Source organism: Rosa rugosa, chromosome 7 (assembly GCF_958449725.1).
Source record: "Rosa rugosa chromosome 7, drRosRugo1.1, whole genome shotgun sequence".
NCBI lineage: Eukaryota > Viridiplantae > Streptophyta > Magnoliopsida > Rosales > Rosaceae > Rosa > Rosa rugosa.
In genome coordinates, this window is record NC_084826.1 from 4,520,511 (window position 1) to 4,541,398 (window position 20,888).

Below are 20,888 nucleotides of genomic sequence, written 5' to 3' on the forward strand. Positions count from 1 at the left end.
TGGGGTTTTATTTTACCTATTTTGTGAACCGTCAAGGATAATGATTTTGGACATAATACTCCAATATTCAAATTACTTTCGTCAAATATTATAGATTGCCTTTTATAGCAGCAGCTACATATTTTGTGGACATCATTTTCATCTAAATAACATGATGTCTATATATAAAGTTTAAATCAGTTATAACTATAAGAAAAGATGTCTATTAAGAGAAATATATCAATTTCAAAATAAAAATCGATGTCCCATTAACCACAAGAGATCGAATTACTATGTTGAAACCGATGTGCCACAAACTAGTGCACATCGTGTTTTAGATAGAGATCGATGTCTAGTATAAGTATTGTCATCGGTGAAGACAAGAAAACCGATGTGTGAAACAATATTAGTCATCGTTTTTAAATAAATAACGATGTTAAAATGCATAGTTGGGCTGTAGGATCTATATTTCTATAAGCATTAAAGGCAAAAAGATGAGGGTTTAACAATATATAAACATACAAATTTGTTATCATTTAAACGTATTTACATCGATTTATAATAAAGAACCGATGTATATAATGATACCAGACATCGGCTAAAAACCGATGTCTGGATTTTCCGGACCTAGCTTTCTCATCACCCACTAAGACATCGGTCGAAATTCTTTTTCTCATCGGTTTTTGGCCGATGTCTGAGGCCATAATTCTAGTAGTGATTTAATACTTGATTTTCATTGAGATCAATCAGTTTAATATGATTGATCCGCTTTAAATGCTTAACTCGAGCAACAATCAATCAGCGATAAATTGATGTTTCCGCGTCATTCAACCGATAGATCACTCGTATTTTGACATGCGTCATCCTCGAAGCTCACATAATTTTGGTGACGTATGAGCACGTGTACCTTTTGTAGGACTCATGTGCCAACTAAGCCTTTTAGTCAAAATTTCAAAGATTGACCAATTTATTTAATGAATTTTATTTTCATTAAATTTCTTGTGTCTACAGCAGTCACCATGCGTCTCCTCCTCGTCACAATCCTGGCCCTCTTCTTCTCTCTCTCCGCCGCCACCCCAGACAGCCCTGCGCTCGGTGGTTGGAAGCCGATCAAGAACATCAACGACCCCGACATGTAGGAGATCGCGGAGTTCGCAGTGTCGGAGTACAACAAGAAATCTAAGAACAAGTTGGTGTTCCAGAGCGTCGTCAAAGGCGAGACTCAGGTGGTCGCCGGGGAAAACTTCCGGCTCGTCATTGCGGTCAAGGATAAATCCTCGGCTGTGAAATATGAGGTTGTTGTGTGGGAGAGGCTTTGGTTGAACAGTAAGATATTGACCTCCTTCAAACAAGTCAAGGAGTAGTTTATATGTCGATTTATGTTGCTTATCTGCCTTCATTAATTTCGCTGTAATAAAAGATCGAATGGAGAATTTAGCTTGTTATTAATTCCGATGGTGTTTCGAGATATTTCATAATGTAACATGTAAGAACTACTATGAACTATGCTCGATCAGGCTCATTGTTCTTCACTGTTTGGAAATTTTGTGAGACTCCTCGTAATTAATTTAACATTTTAAATTCTGAAATAAATCCCTCTAAAAAAAACGGAAATAAATTACAGGTAAAGAAACCACTAAATTAAATTGTAACACATATAACATAAACAAAAAATTACAGGTACATTTAATAGTGGTTGACCACAAAAATTACAGGGTACATTTAATAGTCACCCTGTGATTCTTCACTATATATAACATAACAGAAAATTACCAAATATTAATTAGAATTAAACCCACCAAATGAATAACTGTTATTCATAATTGTGATACTTTAAGATTGTCAAATTTTAAACCTGCCAAAATTAAATTCCGGTACGTCTATCATAGTATGTGAGACATGTTCACATTTTATATAAACCGATGATAGCATGCTCTCTCCTTCACAGCTTGCTAAATCAAAGTCATTTGGTATCAGAGAGCCCTCATTGATATATACTGGCCGCGGGTGTAGTACTGCAATGGCTTTTCAAAATAACCTTGTTATAATTGCCATTTTATCTATCATCTTGGGGGCAATGGCACAACCCCCAGCCACGTCCAACGATGAAGTTGATCCCTCTACATTTTTGAAAACATTTGAGCAATGGATGGCACAGTTCGGACGCACTTACGGTGACAATGCAGAGAAAGAAAGGCGTCTCACCATATTCATGAAGAACTTGTTATTTGTAAATAACTTCAACAGCCAAGGGAATAAGACTTACAAGTTAAGCGTCAACTTGTTTTCTGATATGGCCAATGAAGAATTTCTCGGACTTTACACTGGATTTCAAGCTCCCAATGTCACCTTAAACTCAAGCTCATTCCGCGGACAACGTAATATCAAATCTTTTAGGTACCAAGACCTGTCTGAAACTGATGTTCCGACTAGAATTGACTGGAGGGAACAAGGTGCTGTTACCCCCGTCAAGGAACAAGGACAATGCAGTAAGAACCACCATATCTCAAACCTTGATCAATTCCTTGTATATTAATGACTTTCTTCCACGTAAATTTATCAAATTCTCTGTACACATATGCAGGTTCTTGTTGGGCATTTTCAGCAGTGGCAGCAATTGAGGGCATTACCAAAATCAAAAGTAACAAATTGATGTCACTGTCCGAGCAACAACTTGTGGACTGTAACAGAGATCAAATTAACAAGGGCTGCGGTGGTGGTAATATGGAAGATGCCTTTAAATACATAAATGACAACGGAGGAATCACTAGTGAAGAAAACTACCAATACAAGGGTGCAGAAGAGACATGTGACACTACTAAGACGACTGAATATGCTGCCAAGATAAACGGTTATGAAATGGTTCCTCCCAATAGCGAAAATGATCTACTAAAGGCCGTGGCCAAGCAACCAGTCTCAGTTGCCATTGATGCCGATGGAGATGAATTTAGGGCATACACAAGTGGGGTATTTTCTGGTAATTGCGGGACAAACCTAACCCATGCTGTTACAATCGTTGGGTTCGGAATGACTGAAGAAGGCACCAACTATTGGTTAGTGAAGAATTCATGGGGCGAAACCTGGGGTGAAAAGGGCTACATGAGAATTCTTCGAAATGCTGGTCCTCCAGGAGGTTTGTGTGGCATTGCTATGTACCCTTCTTATCCAACTGCATGAGCTATGGCACCCGCTCCCTCATCACTGTAGTTAGTAAACATAACCTTGCAGATCGAATAAGTAAGTTCAGATGATAGGAACTAGTCACTAGTGATGATCAGGCTATGAAATTTTTTCCTTTTCTTTTTTTGTTTAGTTTGTTTTGTTTTTTATTACATCTTTCCTATCAAATTTAGAAAATAATTATTGTTTCAAAATAAGCTCAACTGAGGAAAGTTCCTCATGGTTTCATATATGAAAATGAAATAAAAAAGTGATTGAATATTCATATGACTTGTTTCAGCAAAAATTCAAACACAAGCATAAACAATCGGATTGCATATTAAAATCAAACGAATGAGAAAGCGATCGAATAAGACTGCATGAAATACAATATAAACTCACCGGAGACGGGCGAATCCATGGATTTGAAGGGGGTGAATCAGGGAGATCCATTGCGAAAAACCTAACGCTGTAGTTATATATGAAATAGTATATGTATGCTTCGGAATTAGGATTCAGAGAGAGAGAGAGAGAGAGGAAGACGAAGAAGAAGAAGAACGTAAATGAAGATTGTGCAGGGAATCGGGGCGGTACCGTTAAACTGAAGGAGAACGCTTTGCGCGCAAAACGTGTAGAAAAGGTAAAAAGAAAAAGAAAATAGAATAATGGGTGGTTGAAAAGTATGAGACTTTAACTAGTGATTCGGTGCAGTGGAGACCACAAGCAATCGTTTTCAATGAATTGGGTCACCCCAGCTCAGAAAAAAAAAAAAACTGGTACGATACTGGGCCGTACTAGTTTCGGCATAGGCCCGATATTCACAACATATGTTTTTTTGGCTAAAAAATATTAGACTTATTGAGATGAGAAAGAGAACAACAAGGAGGCACATTAAGACCACTTACGAAAAAAAGGCATAATTAACCAATTAAATTAAAGGTTAAGACGCATAGTTGGTGTTCGATTGTGGGTAGGATAGAGATCTGCGAACTAGTTTTACAATGTTTGGCCTTTGAGTTTTTGGTAGAGTCTGAATGAGCTTTCATGTTCTAAAGTTGTGTCACCCTCATCATACTAGAAGGTAACAGAATTAATGTGAGACCGGATATAAACATTTTATCCACTAGGTTCTTCATTTTCTAAGTCACTCTAACAAAACTTAGTTTGAACATTATGTCGTGAAGAGCCTGTTCGAGTTGGACTTGTTGCCAGATTCAACATGTTCTTCAACAATTAATAATCACATTCGAGCTCTCAATTTATATGCCAGGTTTTTTTTTTTTTTTTTGAATTATGGAAACATACTAGTAGTATGCCCCGGTTCATAGATTAAGAATAGTACAGAAGACTACTCTAATAATACATTTATGCTCAGAGTAGTCTATGCCAAATAACAACACCTCGCCTTGTAGGCAATCTATTCTACCTAACCTTAAATGTCGAGCACGCAATTGTGGTACGCTAAAGCTAAGTACTTCCACAATACTCATAGAGACATTCTTACAAGCATAGACATAGATGCAAATAAACCAACTAGACATCTATAGGCTCCTGTCCTGTAAAAGGGTCAGACCTCTTAACAAACCAAACTAGCCTAGAGATTGAGACCAAACCCAAAAGACTTTGTCCCAGGCCCAGGCCCAAGGGTACCAAAAACAACACCATAGCAGACTTTAGTCTGCCTCTGCCAATCATCGCCGCCGCCGCCACAGATTCCAGCGGACGTCCCCTCCAACGCAGCATAAGTGTCACCTCCTCTTAGCAACCTAGCACAGATTAGCAGCAACCCGATCGGTGCTGGAACTGGGAGAGAAGAACAACAAAATTGAAACCCAAACGGCCAAAAACGAGAGATCGATTAGGATCTCCGATCTCGAACCAACCACCGCCACAACAACAGAGGCCTCTTATTCAGCCAATCCTCGCTCACCACCGCTACACAGACCGCACCTAGTTCAATCGCCGCTGCAAAACCGCCGGCTGCTCCTCCCCAACACCTACTCCAAACAGCAAAAAAGAAACCTGCTCCAAGCCGCAAAACCTACTTCCCCTGCCTCACCTTTGAAACTCGCTCGACGACGATAGATCGCGCCTCTGCTAGACCGACGATGAGGAGCAAGCCGTCGTCGTCGCTCTCTATACTCAAAACCCTAGGTTTGGCTAGTTTAGTACAGTACGTAAATTATCCCAATTTATATGCCAGGTTGAGCATCATTCAAAACAAAATTTGTACTAATTTCATCTCTTTAAGAGCTCTGCTGAAAGAAATTGAAAAGAATTGAATAAAAGAATTGGAAAGACACGTATTCACATTGTTCACAGTATTTAATTATTGAAGAGTGGAATGGGAGAGAGGCTTGAAATTGAAAAAATCAATAATTAAACATCAAGGGTATGGAACTTCACACGTGTGCATGTGTGCCCTAAGCTTCATGGGAAAATCTGGTTTCCGTGGCAACATCAACATGTATTTGCAAAGCATGGCCTTATTGCAGTGGATACCCGAGGATGTAAACATCGTTGCTCTTCCGATTATGTGTATATAGTTCCTTGCCACCTCCTGAACTACTCATCATCATCCCAGCTTCGACATAACCATGGCAGTTACTGGCCTCTGGGTACCTATCCTCAACTCTTTTTTTGGAACTTGGAAGTAAAAGAAATTATAAATTGAGGTGTGAGCTCGATGCCTTTCTCCATGATCTTCTGAAATGAGTCGAGCTAGACAATGTTTACTCTTTGCTTGCAAATTTATAGTCCCTCATCACTGGACCCTTCATGCACAATAGTGTGAGATATCATCACCTTCTGATAAAGATCAATCGGTTATGGTCGGATCATCAGTTCCACCCGAGCCTTATTGAACTACCTCATTTAATTAGCACCATTCAATGCCATGTCTTGGTTTGCACAACGTTTCAATCTCTTCACAGACGTACCTCTATCTAGTCTCCCTAGACTGCACCACTTACATCACGTCTGCTCGATCATCTTGTATATACAATTATATATTAGTTATGTGGAATTAATGTCTACTCCAATTCATTACCTTTTTCATATATACATGTATATATAATTGTAAACTAGCCCCTTAACATGTGCTTCGCACATGTCAATTGCCTTTTATTTTAATTTTTTTAAATTAAAAGAGTTATCTCTCCTGATTTTAGGGAAGTTTCTCATTTTTTTGTGGGATATATGAATTATGATATAGTCAATTAACTATCCTATCCTCATCTAGAAATAATTTATTTATTAATACCTATATTATGTGAGGGCATATATGGTAGTTCAAAAATTTAACAATTCCCAAGAATTGGCTTAATTATATAAGATATGCCAGTCATATAATTGTTCTGCTGTTATTAATATTTCTCTTGTTTCAATTTTCAATGGAGTACGTACGTATATTCTTGTTATTTCTCTATTAGATTCAACAAAAAACATGTATTCTTTTTTTTTTTTTTAGATTCTAATTAATTAAGGAGGTATGGAAGGGTTCCTTTCACTAGCCTCCCAATTACACGCCACAAAATTAGTTGCCTCAGATGGTAATGACTACTTTGCACATATGATAGAAAATAGTTAAATCATTAACCACACCGAAAATGATATGGTAGCAAATTAAGGGAAATCCTCTTTTACTAATTTCGCATACCATTGTCATTTTTGTCCATAATTGTAGTACCTCATGAACCAATTTTCAGCACAAAGAAGGTAATGGTTAAACTTGCTTTAGTTCAACTTGATACAGTCGTGTAAATATATCAGCTTAGCTTCATCATACAATGGTTGATAAGTACACGTGGTGTACATTCATGTAATACTGTCTCGGACTCTCTGCATTAGGGTTTTGAAGAGAAGCTAAGATAGTGTAGAGATTGACCTTCCCTAAACTACCCCCTCGACTTTCCGCCCAAACTCATAAAAGTGCAGTGCCACTACCGTAATAAGTACCAAATCCAGGTGCTTTGCCAAAGAACCTCTATAACCACCTCGATATAAATAATTTTCACCACCATCTCTCTCCCTAAAACTTCATCCAAAGATTCAACGGCGGTCGATCACCATGCGTCTCCTCCTCCTCGCAATCATGGCACTCCTCTTCTCTCTCTCCGCCGCCGCCCCAGAAAGCCCTGTGCTCGGTGGTTGGAAGCCGATCAAGAACATCAACGACCCCCACGTGAAGGAGATCGCGGAGTTCGCAGTGTCGGAGTACAACAAGAAATCTAAGAACAAGTTGGTGTTCCAGAGCGTCGTCAAAGGCGAGACTCAGGTGGTCGCCGGCGAAAACTTCCGGCTCATCATTGCTGTCAAGGATAAATCCTCGGCTGTGAAATATGAGGCTGTTGTGTGGGAGAGGCTTTGGTTGAACAATAAGATATTGACCTCCTTCAAACAAGTCAAGGAGTAGTTTATATGTCGATTTCTGTTACTTATCTGCCTTCATTAATTTCGCTGTAATAAAGATCGAATGGAGAATTTAGCGCTTGTTATTAATTCCAATGGTATTTCCAGATATTTCGTAATAAATATATGCTCGATCAGGCTCATTGTTCTTCACTGTTTGGAAATTTTGTGAGTCTCCTCGTAATTAATTTAACATTTTAAATCCTGAAATAAATCCCTCTCAAAAAAAAAACGGAAATAAATTACAGGAAACCACTAAATTAAATTGTAACACATAATCTTGTAAAAATAATTTTGCTCCGAGATTACAGGGAAGCCTTTTAGGGTTTTGGAAATCGCAAAGAAAAGCTTGTTGCCTGTCCGGCAGCGCCTCCGCGTCGACTGTGGGTTCCGGCCTCATCGACGAGTGGCGGGTGTTGCCGGACGGGATCGTGGGGGCTCGGGGCTTCGTATCGGGTTTCGGATTCATCCTTCCGGGTTGTATACGACGTTTCTCTCTTCTCGGATGGCAGCGCAGGCGTGCAGGATGGGTGGCTGGGATTCGACGCAGGCTTGGAGCAGGTGGCCTGAGGCCAGATCGTGGCGGCGGTATGCCATGGATTGTATGGCGCTGGCTATCTCTCTGAGATGGGTTGATAGGCGGATCAAGCGGACGGACAAGGCCGGGCGGCAAGGCATGGAGAGTTTCGCACTGGATCTCGGTGTGGACTCGTCGGGATCTGGGTTTAATTCTGGTTTCGGCCGACAACAGTTGAGGTCGGCGTGGCTTGCTGTGCGGACTGTGTCTTTCTGGCGATGTGAGTTTGACGGGGCAGTGTTATGGAGGTGGCTTGCCGGCGGGCCACCTAAGGAGAAGGAAGACTGTAGGTGGGGCTGTTTCATGTTTTTAATTAGAGTAATTGTTTTGGTTAGGTTTTTGATTAGGATTTTGGTTAGGTCTTTCTGGTCATTCGCATGTCCCTACTCTGTTGAGCTAGGGTTGGGTCAATTTGAGGTGCCATGGATGTGGTGTCATTCCTAGGGACGAATTGGTTTAATTTCGGTGTTATCTTATGGTCAATGTGCTAACGAGCGATCCTTGCACGTGGTCTGGTATCTTTGGAACACGGTGTGGAAGAGGGCGTTGGTTTTTCTGGCGATTGTCTATGAGGTGGTATCAAGATTCTCGGGATTTCTTGTAGCCCGAGTGGTTGGGCGTTATAGGTGGTTAGGGGTTGGGCCCCTTCGGCTCATGGAAGTCATTCTTGATGACGGACCCATAACTGGTTTAGGTTTTAGGGAAGAGAGTGGGGAGTTCATGTCCACCACCGGTCATTCCCGTATGGTGTAATTTGGTTATTATCAATAAAGGTTTCTTATTCTCAAAAAAAATTGTAACACATATAACATAAACAAAAAATTACAGGTACAATTAATAGTGGTTGACAACAAAAATCGATTCAAGAGTAACCTAGTGCTTTCTGCTAGGGTAGAGAGCGGCCGCTCTTGCAGTCTGCTTCTGAAATTTTCTCCATGAATATGGAGTATCTGGGTGCTTCTGTTGTGGCGGAGGGGATGTGGCGTAGTGGTCAAGGTTGCTCGCCCCGTTTTTCCTCCTTGCAGCGGAGTCACTTCTGTGATTTTCGACGCCATTGGAGGATCGGGTGGTGGAATAGCCATCCGAGATCGGTGGTGGAATGGGGTACTAAGGTGGATGCGGTAGCGAGCAGGTTGGGCTTTTGTCAGCCAACGGCGGGGGCAGGGCAACTCTTCCCTGGTCGTGGCCCTGTGAGGCGCATCTGGATTTTAAGGTTTAAAGCGTCTGGCAGCGTTCGGCAGTCGACAGATTGCCAAATGCTGAGTCGAGGGTCCGCATCTGGTTTGGGCTGAAAACGTCGCTCGACGACGTGGTGCCGACGGGTCTGAAGATCCGGATTTAGGATCCGGGTCGGATCTGGAGTTGGGCCTGGGGCTGGGTCTGGATTTGGATGCTGGGTCGGATCTGGGATCCGGGTAGGATCTGGTTCTGGGTTTGACAGTGGGCGTGGATTTGGTCTTTGGTGTTAATTTTCATTTGGTTTTTATTTTCTTGGTTCATAGGTCACTTTGGTGGAAGATTGATCTCTATTTGGCGTATTTCTTACGTGGAAGATGTCTGGATGGTCATATTACCGGTTACATTGTTAGAAGATTGCCCTCTCATGGTCGGTTACACTATCAGTAACATAGGTGGAAGATTGTTCTATTTTCGGCGTAAGTTGTACGAGGAATATGCTTGGTTGGTCATACCACCGGTTACTTTGATAGAAGATTGGCCTTTTATGGTTGGTCATACTATTAGTAACTTTTCACATAGCACGGTTTACACCCGGTGCGTCTTCAGATGCAATTTTGCATCCAATCGTATCTTTACTAGGTTTTATGTTCATTGTTTTATTTCTGTACTTTTCATTTACGATGTAGTATCTACATCTCTATTTTGTAACCTTTCTTATTATTAATGGAGTTGACACTTATTCTCTCAAACAAAAAAAAAAATAGTGGTTGACAACAAAAATTACTGGTACATTTAATAGTGGTACGTTTTTTTTTTCTTGGAGAAAATTTAATAGTGGTATGTTGACATTAAATTACCTGTAAAGCCCTCAATTTTGCAATGGCTTTTCAAAAGAACCTGTAATGGCTTTACCACAAAATTGAGGGCATTACCATTGAAAAAAACCGAAATAAATTACAGGTAAGGAAACCACTAAATTAAATTGTAACACATATAACATAAACAAAAAATTACAGGTACAATTAATAGTGGTTGACCACAAAAATTACTGGTACATTTAATAGTGGTACGTTTTTTTTTTTTTTTGAGAAAATTTAATAGTGGTACGTTGACATTAAATTACCTGTAAAGCCCTCAATTTTGCAATGGCTTTTCAAAAGAACCTGTAATGGCTTTCCCACTATGTAATGGTTTTTTTTTCAATGGTACGTTGACCACAAAAATTACAGGTACATTTAATAGTATTACAGGTACATTTTTGAAAAGCCCTGTGATTCTTCACTATATATAACATAAAAGAAAATTACCAAATATTAATTAGAATTAAACCCACCAAATGAATAACTATTATTCATAATTGTGATACTTTAAGAATGTCAAATTTTAAACCTGCCAAAATTAAATTCCTGTACGTCTATCATCATAGTATGTGAGACATGTTCACATTTTATATAAACCGATGATATCATGCTCTCTCCTTCACAGCTTGCTAAATCAAAGTCATTTAGTATCAGAGAGCCGTCATTGATATATACTGGGTGTAGTACTGCAATGGCTTTTCAAAAGAACCATGTTATAATTGCCATTTTATCTATCATCTTGGGGGCAATGGCACAACCCCCAGCCACGTCCAACGATGAAGTTGATCCCTCTACATTTTTGAAAACATTTGAGCAATGGATGGCACAGTTCGGACGCACTTACGGTGACAATGCAGAGAAAGAAAGGCGTCTCACCATATTCGTGAAGAACTTGTTATTTGTAAATAACTTCAACAGCCAAGGGAATAAGACTTACAAGTTAAGCGTCAACTTGTTTTCTGATATGAGCAATGAAGAATTTCTCGGACTTTACACTGGATTTCAAGCTCCCAACGTCACCTTGAACTCAAGCTCATTCCGTGGACAACGTAATATCAAATCTTTTAGGTACCAAGACCTGTCTGAAACTGATGTTCCGACTAGAATTGACTGGAGGGAACAAGGTGCTGTTACCCCCGTCAAGGAACAAGGACAATGCAGTAAGAACCACCAAATCTCAAACCTTGATCAATTCCTTGTATATTAATGACTTTCTTCCACGTAAATTTCTCAAATTCTCTGAACACATATGCAGGTTCTTGTTGGGCATTTTCAGCAGTGGCAACAATTGAGGGCATTACCAAAATCAAAAGTAACCAATTGATTTCACTGTCCGAGCAACAACTTGTGGACTGTAACAGAGATCAAATTAACAAGGGCTGCGGTGGTGGTAATATGGAAGATGCTTTTAAATACATAAATGACAACGGAGGAATCACTAGTGAAGAAAACTACCAATACAAGGGTGCAGAAGAGACATGTGACACTACTAAGACGACTGAATATGCTGCCAAGATAAACGGTTATGAAATGGTTCCTCCCAATAGCGAAAATGATCTACTAAAGGCCGTGGCCAAGCAACCAGTCTCAGTCGCCCTTGATGCCGATGGAGGTGAATTTAGGGCATACGCAAGTGGGGTATTTTCTGGTAATTGCGGGACAAACCTAACCCATGCTGTTACAATCGTTGGGTACGGAACGACTGAAGAAGGCACCAACTATTGGTTAGTGAAGAATTCATGGGGCGAAACCTGGGGTGAAAAGGGCTACATGAGAATTCTTCGAAATGCTGGTCCTCCAGGAGGTTTGTGTGGCATTGCTATGTACCCTTCTTATCCAACTGCATCAGCTATGGCACCCGCTCCCTCACCACTGTAGTTAGTAAACATAACCTTGCAGATCGAATAAGTTCAGATGCTAGGAACTAGTCACTAGTGATGATCAGGCTATGAAATTTTTTCCTTTTCTTTTTTTGTTTAGTTTGTTTTGTTTTTTATTACATCTTTCCTATCAAATTTAGAAAATAATTATTGTTTCAAAAGAAGTGTGTAACAGTGAAACAAGAGGCCTGTGATTGACAATCCCTCATTTCACCCTACAGAACATTATTGAGACAAGTATTCCAATAATAACCATTTGGTCTAGTACTTATTGATCGACAATGTATAATTAGTATTCTTTTAATCACTTAAAATGAAATTGAAATCCTCTGATCAAAGACATAATTGTATAGTCGATCTATGTCTAGAGATACTACTTGACAATAAACAAGAATAATACTCATTTTGAGTGAAACTACATGAATACTATAAAATCTACATAAATAAGCATACCTGCATCTAGCATATTAACACCCACTTGTAATTCTCACACAGCAGATGTCCGCAAAGGACTTTTCGAAGTGCAATCTTCCAAATATCAGTCGTTGGATGGGTGTAATCGAACTTCAACGGCTCACTTGAAAGCCCACGTGTGATTCTAGTTTGTCACTTTATTTCTTTCTTTCTTTGACCAAGTTTGTCAAGAACCACATTGCAGCTCTCTCATGAATCATCTTGCTTCAGAGAGATGGTGAGAATCTAAAACTAGAAACCACAGATTTGTTAAGGACTTTGAGATAAATCTCATTGCACCACCCACAAAGCTTCTCACCTCTTTCACCCATCAATAATAGTACGGCTAGATCCAGAAACAAATAATAAGTGCATACTAAATTTCACGTTAACATATAATTATTAAAGATAGAGAAGAACTAAAAAGAAAATGAGAAAACAGAGAGCTATCCCAACTCGAATTCTCACTAACAAAAAGACATGTGGAAGATTAAAAGCAAAGCCAGAGATTTTGGATCTAAGAGGGAAGAATTGGTTCAAAGCATATGCAAAATCTAATTTTGATATCTACGATCTCATCTTAAATCCCAAATATGGGCTTCTATTTCTTTTTTAAATTGTAGAAGTGAATAGTGATGGGTTAAGACTTGAGATTTGAGAACTTGGGAGTTTGAAGCGGTGAGAGCGGACACGGGTCATCTACCTGCATATGTTTTTTTTTGTCAATAGGCCAGCAGACACCCCTATTGAGTAAAATCACAAACTTGCAGAGTATATATTGATCAAATCCCAAAAGACAAGGCTTGATATCAAAGGCTTGTTGGAAGATTGATTTAATTGTCTCATACTCGACCTAATATTGCCTATATAATTTTGACTTCAATGATTCGATTGCTTCGGATGCTGATGGCGCGCTTGAGTTGTTAGGCCAAGGGGTTTCTTTCAAGCTCATTAGTGTTGTTAATGCTGAATCTGGTCAGTTTTCTCATCTATTTTAACTTTCAGTTCATTAAAGATTAGGTACATTGTAGCACAAGAGTTACAAATTACTAATTAATGAGCTAGCTTGTGTTAATTTTGTAGCAAACGGGTTGCAAGAGAAAGTTGGAAAGGCAGCATACTTGGAAAACTGGTTCACCACAGTCACACCCATAACAGCAGGAGAGTCTGTTTTTAATGTCACCTTTGACTGGGAAGAGGAAATCGGAGTTCCAGGAGCGTTCTTGATAAGAAACAATCATCACAGTGAGTTTTATCTTAAGACCGTCACACTCGAAGATGTTCCGGATGAGGGCAGGATCCACTGTTTGCAACTCTTGGGTGTACCCTGCAGCCAAATACTTTGTTAACAAGGTAATCAATCTTCCACTGTGAAGTAAATTACTTCACTTCAACTTCTTACATAGGGTTTATGTGTAAGGTTGTGATTCAATTGTGTATTGTATCCTAAGCTAATTAAAGACTTAAAGATCATATATACATCCTCTATATATATATTGATTGTGCAGTCATATCTTCCAAGTGATACACCATTGCCACTACAAAGTTACAAAGAAGACGAACTAGTAAACTTAAGAGGAGATGGGGAAGGAGAGCTCAAGGAATGGGACAGGATTTATGACTATGCTTACTACAATGATCTCGGGGATCCAGATGAGGGCGAAGAATATGTCCGTCCTATTCTTGGAGGATCTAGAGAGTACCCTTACCCTCGAAGAGGAAGAACTGGACGAGCACCGACAAAGACAGGTTAGCCATGTACGTCTGGATTTTAGTTGAACTTTTTATATAGTTATGATCATAGATTTCTGATCATTTAACTCTAACAGATTCAAACAGCGAGACTAGGTTGAACCTTCTTCTGAGCCTAAACATTTATGTTCCGAGAGATGAACGATTTGGCCACTTGAAGTTGGCAGACTTTCTTACTTATGGTTTAAAATTCATAGCTCAGTTCGTTAGAACAGAGCTTGAGGCTTTGTTTGATGATACTCCCAACGAGTTTGACAGCTTCAAGGATGTGCTTAAACTTTATGAAGGAGGGATTACTTTGCCTCAAGGTTTATTAAAGGATATTGGGGACAACATCCCAGTGGAGATGCTCAAGGAAATTCTACGAACCGATCGATGGTGAAAATTTCCTCAGGTTCCCAGTGCCTCAAGTGATCAAAGGTATGATATATCATATATGTGTACATGTATGTGTGTATATGCATGTTAGGAACATACATTCAAATGGTATGTGTACATTTTTGAAGTTGGAGGCTTCATACTGTTTTCTTTCATTTTTAGAGGATAAGACTGCTTGGAGGACTGATGAAGAATTTGCCAGAGAAATGTTGGTTGGAGTTACCCCTGTTACCATTCAGCGTCTCCAAGTAATCTTCACAGAAATTTTTGCAATTATAATGGACAAAGAAACATATAAATATATCAACTTCTAAATTAAACAAAGTTCACATTCATCGTATCCCTCATCTTTTGGTTGCAGGTTGAAAACTCACGCAGTGATCGAGCCATTTATAATTGCTACCAACAGGCAGCTGAGTGTGCTTCACCCAATTTACAAGCTTTTACATCCTCATTTCCGTGACACCATGAATATTAATGCACAAGCCAGGCAACTCCTCATCAATGCTGGTGGGATTTTGGAGATGACATGTTTTCCATCCCAGTATGCATTGGAGATGTCATCGGCGGTTTATAAGGATTGGGTTTTATCTGAGCAAGCTCTCCCTGCAGATCTCCTCAAGAGGTAACAAAATGCTGAAAAACTGCTACGTACAGACACATTAAGCCGATCTTTTACATTTCAATGACATTATATCTATTGATTATATACAGAGGAGTGGCGGTCAAGGATGAAAGTTGTCCACACGGTCTTCGCTTACTGATAGAGGACTACCCATTTGCTGTTGATGGGCTTCAGATTTGGTCCGCAATAAAAACTTGGGTGGAAGAGTATTGCAATTTCTACTACAAGAGTGATGACATGGTCCAAAAAGACCCTGAACTCCAGTTCTGGTGGAAGGAACTTGTAGAGAAGGGTCACGGTGACTTAAAAGACGAGCTGTGGTGGCTTAAAATGCAGACTCGCAAAGACCTAGTCGAAACATGCACTATCATCCTATGGATTGCTTCAGCTCTCCATGCAGCTGTCAACTTTGGACAGTACCCTTTTGCAGGGTACCTTCCAAACCGCCCCACTGTTAGCCGAAGATTCATGCCCGAAGAAGGAACTCCTGAATATGAGGAGCTCAAGGAGAACCCTGATAAGGCTTTCTTGAAAACAATTACGTACTGCTCAGCTTCAGACCCTGATCGGCGTTTCCCTCATCGAAATTCTGTCCAGGCATGCTAGTGATGAGGTGTATCTGGGGCAGAGGGACAGTCTCGAGTGGACAACTGACAAGGAGGTGTTAGAAGCATTTGGGAGATTTGGGAAGAAACTGGCTGAAATAGAGAATGGAATTGAAATTAGGAACCAGAATAAGAATCTGAAGAACCGAGTTGGACCGGTGAAGATGCCCTACACTTTGCTCTACCCTACTAGTGAAGAAGGACTTACTGGCAAGGGAATTCCAAACAGTATCTCGATCTGAAGCTTCTTCAACTGTGTTGTTTGCTACGCTTGGTTTTCCTAGTGTGTTTGGGAGGTCTATAAATAAATAAACCCCAAATGTTAAAATATGTTCGCTATAAATAGATTATGATCATGTTTTTTTCTTCTTTGTTTTGAAATGTTATAATCATCTGTTTGCTAGACTACGTTTTGAACCGTATTAAATGTTGTGAATCTGTTTGCTAGAATTTCTTTCAAGTCCAACTGCATCAGCCCAATTTCTCCATTGTCTTTATCATAGACTCTGTAGTTTGTAACTTCATACAATGCAACACAGTCCCAGTTAGTCCACTTACTGCATTAGCAAATAGCAATTAAAAAGCTACAAAATATGATCTAGTTTCTCGGAATCAATTTGTATCTCTTTTTTCTAGGAGAAATATAATCAAGCAACGTACATTGCTTCTTTCCAAAAAAAAAAAAACGATCAAACAATTTTCAATCAACTTTCAAGATATTATATAATGGAGCTAGATTAACACACGTGCAATCCACAGCAATCACCAAACGCCACCACAGGTCGCCGCCATCGGCCAATACTCCAATTCTTTCTACAAACAAAGTACTTTCATTAGTCATACATTCATTGAAATATATATACAGGAACCAAAAGAAAATAATGGTGCAAAACTATATAACTAATTTAAAATAACTGCAAGTCATAGAATCAAAGAACGAAACGCCTCCTACATGGAGATCTACCAACCAAGTTGCTCACTTGTTAGCTCAAGAAGCTTTATTATGTAGTGTTGATTTTATTCACTTGTTGGAACCCCCTTCGTTTATGGAGGAGGCGTTAAACTTTGACTGTAGAGTTTCATAATCTATGAAATCAATTTTTACCCCAAAAAAAAAAAAAAAAAATTAAAACCGATCAGCCATGCATGCGTGGAGATCTTGTAACACGTCAAACAAGTTATCAAGGTTGCAAGTGCTTGGCCACTTTCAACCTACGTACCTAACCCTTCAAGTCTTCAACCACGTTTCCGACTACCAATTTGTATTGTACAAAATACAAATTTACATGGATATTTTATTAAAATATAGTAGAAGAAATATTCCATTGGGTACCCCATGCTATCCCAGAAAATGATTGTAAAGTGACAATTCCCTGATCCTATGTTGACAGTAACACACAAAATAATAACAATATAGCGCATTGTATATTGTACAAATTATGTACGTAGGTGTGTATCAATTGTTGTACAAATATTTATAAATCATTCAATTTGAAGAAGATTTATTTTGACGTCTCATTAAGATTTTTGATATATAAAAATAAGATAGGTTCTCTATGATCGAATACAGTACGGCAAACACAAACACAAACACAAACATTAGGGTTCAAACTTCAAAGTTCAAAAGTTTGGTGATTAACAATCTTATTGGTACTTTGCCTAGTGCACCAATATTTTTTGTCCTTTTGCATGAATTCATAATTGTCGATGCCAATTCGATCGAATCTCTACTGCTGTTAATGTAATTGCCAACCGAAATTGATTCTGCATGTAAAGTACTACTGTACTAGACAATATGGGTCACACACTCACATGATCATTGCACGTTCTAGCAACATTTCAATATCTACCTTTCTCATTTCGACCCATAAGTTCCGTTCCTATCATTTTATTTGTTTGGATGTCACTTTCGATGACTCCATAGTTATGATCCTCTTGGAGCAGACATGTTTAGTTTATTGAAAAGGAATCACATAATCAATCAAATGAATTTCAAAGAAGGATTTGGTCTTCCACGTTATTATTATTTTTGATTAATTTCAGTTTACTCCCCTGAGGTTTTGAGTGTCATCATTTCACCCCCTCTTCTCTCAATTTTAAATTTTTACCCCTGAGCTTTTTAATTTTGCTCGACCGTGTTCAATGTCTCATTTTCCGTCTGAATTGGACGTTAAGTCCGATAATGGGGTCCACTTTAAGGGTTAAAAGAGTCATTTCAAGACAAAAAAAATAAAAAATAAAAAAACCCTCATTCTAACATAATCTGACGTCGTTTTGGCCCCATGCATCCCCATTATCCTCGTCTCAGCCCCTGTAGCAGAAGCCGCATTGCTCGACTCCTCTTCATCTTGGCCTTTGCCGCCTTGCCCCTGCAACAAAAAAACTTCATCTTCTTCTTCTTCCATCAGTCCTCTCCCCACCAATAATGTCTTGAGACCCAAAAATGGTATAACAAAAAAAAAACATGAGAACGGTTTCTTTTCCAGAAGAGATGAATTTTTTCACTTCTGATTTAGTTATCTCAGCCAAATAATCACAAATCAGTGAAAAAAAATGAATTCCAACAGCATTTTGATAGCAACGATTAATCAGTATACAACATAGTAGATAGTTAAAGTGAAATTTCAGAATTGAAACCTTTGAAGAAGCTCAGGTTGATCGAGAAGTCCCGATCCAATGTAAATCGGGTAGCTTCGATTACCCAAATCCATGCCAACAATGACCGGAGCCGCTAGGAAGACCGGAGAGCGAAGGAAGGAAGACCAGAGCAATTGCTCAGCTTAACGGAGCAATTGGAAGCGAAGGAAGACCGGAGATCCGCGAGGCTAGGGGTCTGGACCCGAAGAGAGAGCTCCGAGGGTTTGGCAGAGGGCTTGGAGGAGAGGGAGATGGAGAAGGGGTTGGCGGTGGAGGCCATGGAGTCGGGTACGGGTCAGGGTGGAGTCGGGCCGCCGCCGACGTCGAAGCCTTGCTGTGTGGCAGCCGGAGTCCCCCACAGCGGAATCACGGACTTGACAGTGAAGGATACTGGAGAAGCGAAGACGACGACGACGCCGCTGCTCGCGACTCTTTCAGCTGCAGCAATAGCCCGACGATGAGGACGTCGTCGGTCATCGCCGCCCTCGTCCACCCATCCTTTGCCACCATCATCGAAACCTTTCAGAGAGAGAGAAGGAGGAGGCTTTAGAGAGAGAGAGAGAGAGAGAGAGAAAGGGCTGAGACGAGGATAATGGGGATGGTGGAGCAGGGGGCAAGGGGCCAAAACGACGTCGGATTATGTTAGAATGAGTGTTTTTTTTTTTTATATTTTTTTTGTCTTGAAATGACCCTTTTAGCCTTTAAAGTGGGCCTCATTATCGGACTTAACGTCCAATTTGGACGGAAAATGAGACATTGGACACAGTTGAGCAAAATTAAAAAGCTCAGGGGGTAAAAATTCAAAATTAAGAGGAGAGGGGTGAAATGATGACACCCCCAAACCTCAGGGGATAAACTGAAATTAATCCTTACTTTTTTGTGTGCATCAATCACCAGACTAGAGTCTATATCTCATAGTTAAATGCAACGGTAAAAGACCACTACAAAGCATGAGAAATCTTATATAACTTCAACATTTTCTATTCTCTTTCAGCAAGAAATTAACAACAAATATTTGTAACTCTCATGATTAAGAGTGCGTATATATCTAACAATACATTAGACGTTTGGTATTCAAATATCGATACTCAATGCCGCTTCTTTGAAATAAAGTATTCATGCTCATACGTCTTTCACATTATCTTTAGAAAACCTAATCACACCGGGATAATAGTTAAGGGAAAAAACGTGATCACAGGTATAGACGTACATTAGAAGTTTGTTTGCTAATCATTTAGCGCCAGTCATTTATTTGCTAATCATTTATTGACGTGGTTTGATTAGTGGTTAATCCGATCATCACGATTATCTCAGGTTTATTCAATCTTTGTTTCTACAACACGCTTCATTGATGCTAGCTTCTTAATTCTAACTATTATGATCCTATCTTTTGAAAATAGACGCGACCTCACACCTGTTCTTGAGTAAGTTTATTTCGTGAAGAAATCAAGAACAAGAAGTCAAGAACTACGTACGATCCAAATATAAATACATGGTTTTTTTTTTATATCGTAAAGAATAATGCTAGGTTTATTCAAAAATATAAATACATGGTTGGCTTGTAGTTGATTAGGTTTATAAACCCTAGCTACCTCATGCCTATTAATACATTTCTAAACCCTAGTAGGGCGGCTGAGAAGTTTATCCGTATCTTCATTTTTGTTGTCCTTGATTGCTTTTGTTTCTGGTGCACTTTGCATTGAAAAACCACGTACATTAATTAATCTTCACAGTTTCGTACGGTCATACCGCTAAACCATAAAAAACGTACTTGTTTTGAACTCATCTAAGCAAAATCCCAATGTTAATTAATTGAGTACGTACTACTGAAAAGTACTTCACGTCTTATCATTATGAAAAACTTACCTCTTCTTAATTCCTTGTGGTAGTATGTTGTTTCTTTTTTCTTGTGTGGATGAAATGTACTTCCTAGCTTATTTAGAACTTTGGTTGCCGACTTTCCTTGCGTTTAGCTGTAGTTTAGGGCATTTTTGCAAACCTCGATCACTTGAAATTGAAATAATCTACTTTTATGAAAGCAGATCTTCACAGATTCAGTGGATGATTAACATAAATAGAAGTACTGTAACCACAGTCTCTTGACATAATCAAAAGTGTGTGAAATTGAAACTTTTTTTTTATTTTTTTTTATTTGTCAATCACACGGTGTCTTCAAAGGCTTCCTAGGCCCAGAGACTAATCCGTGCTCGAGGGATATTGTCAGAACGCTTCCTCCTTCCTGGCCACCAAGAATATATTGGTGTGAAATTGAAACGTTAAGTGTGATAAACTCAGATTTTTGTTCGTAGTATTATTGACTCTCCGTAAAATATGAAGGAAATTTAATATTTGGAAAGGATCCTTTCCAATTTTGATTAAACAGTTGTTGGTTTA

At 39.3% G+C, this 20,888-nt stretch overlaps 2 protein-coding genes and 1 pseudogene across 2 annotated transcripts; all 3 read left to right on the forward strand.

Moving 5' to 3' along the window:
- Positions 1 to 1,630: 1,630 nt before the first annotated feature.
- On the forward strand, positions 1,631 to 3,156 carry LOC133723394 (ervatamin-B-like). The gene is made up of 2 exons (XM_062150221.1): positions 1,631 to 2,468; positions 2,564 to 3,156. The coding sequence occupies exons 1-2, from the start codon at positions 1,910 to 1,912 to the stop codon at positions 3,154 to 3,156; spliced, it is 1,152 nt and encodes a 383-aa protein (XP_062006205.1). The 5' UTR covers positions 1,631 to 1,909.
- Positions 3,157 to 7,105: 3,949 nt separating this feature from the next.
- Positions 7,106 to 7,712, forward strand: LOC133722277 (cysteine proteinase inhibitor 1-like). Its single transcript, XM_062149129.1, has one exon. It carries the CDS (start codon positions 7,208 to 7,210, stop codon positions 7,550 to 7,552), a length of 345 nt encoding a protein of 114 aa, XP_062005113.1. The 5' UTR covers positions 7,106 to 7,207; the 3' UTR covers positions 7,553 to 7,712.
- Positions 7,713 to 10,911: 3,199 nt separating this feature from the next.
- Positions 10,912 to 16,130, forward strand: LOC133722694 (probable linoleate 9S-lipoxygenase 5; annotated as a pseudogene).
- The last annotated feature ends 4,758 nt before the right edge of the window (positions 16,131 to 20,888 follow it).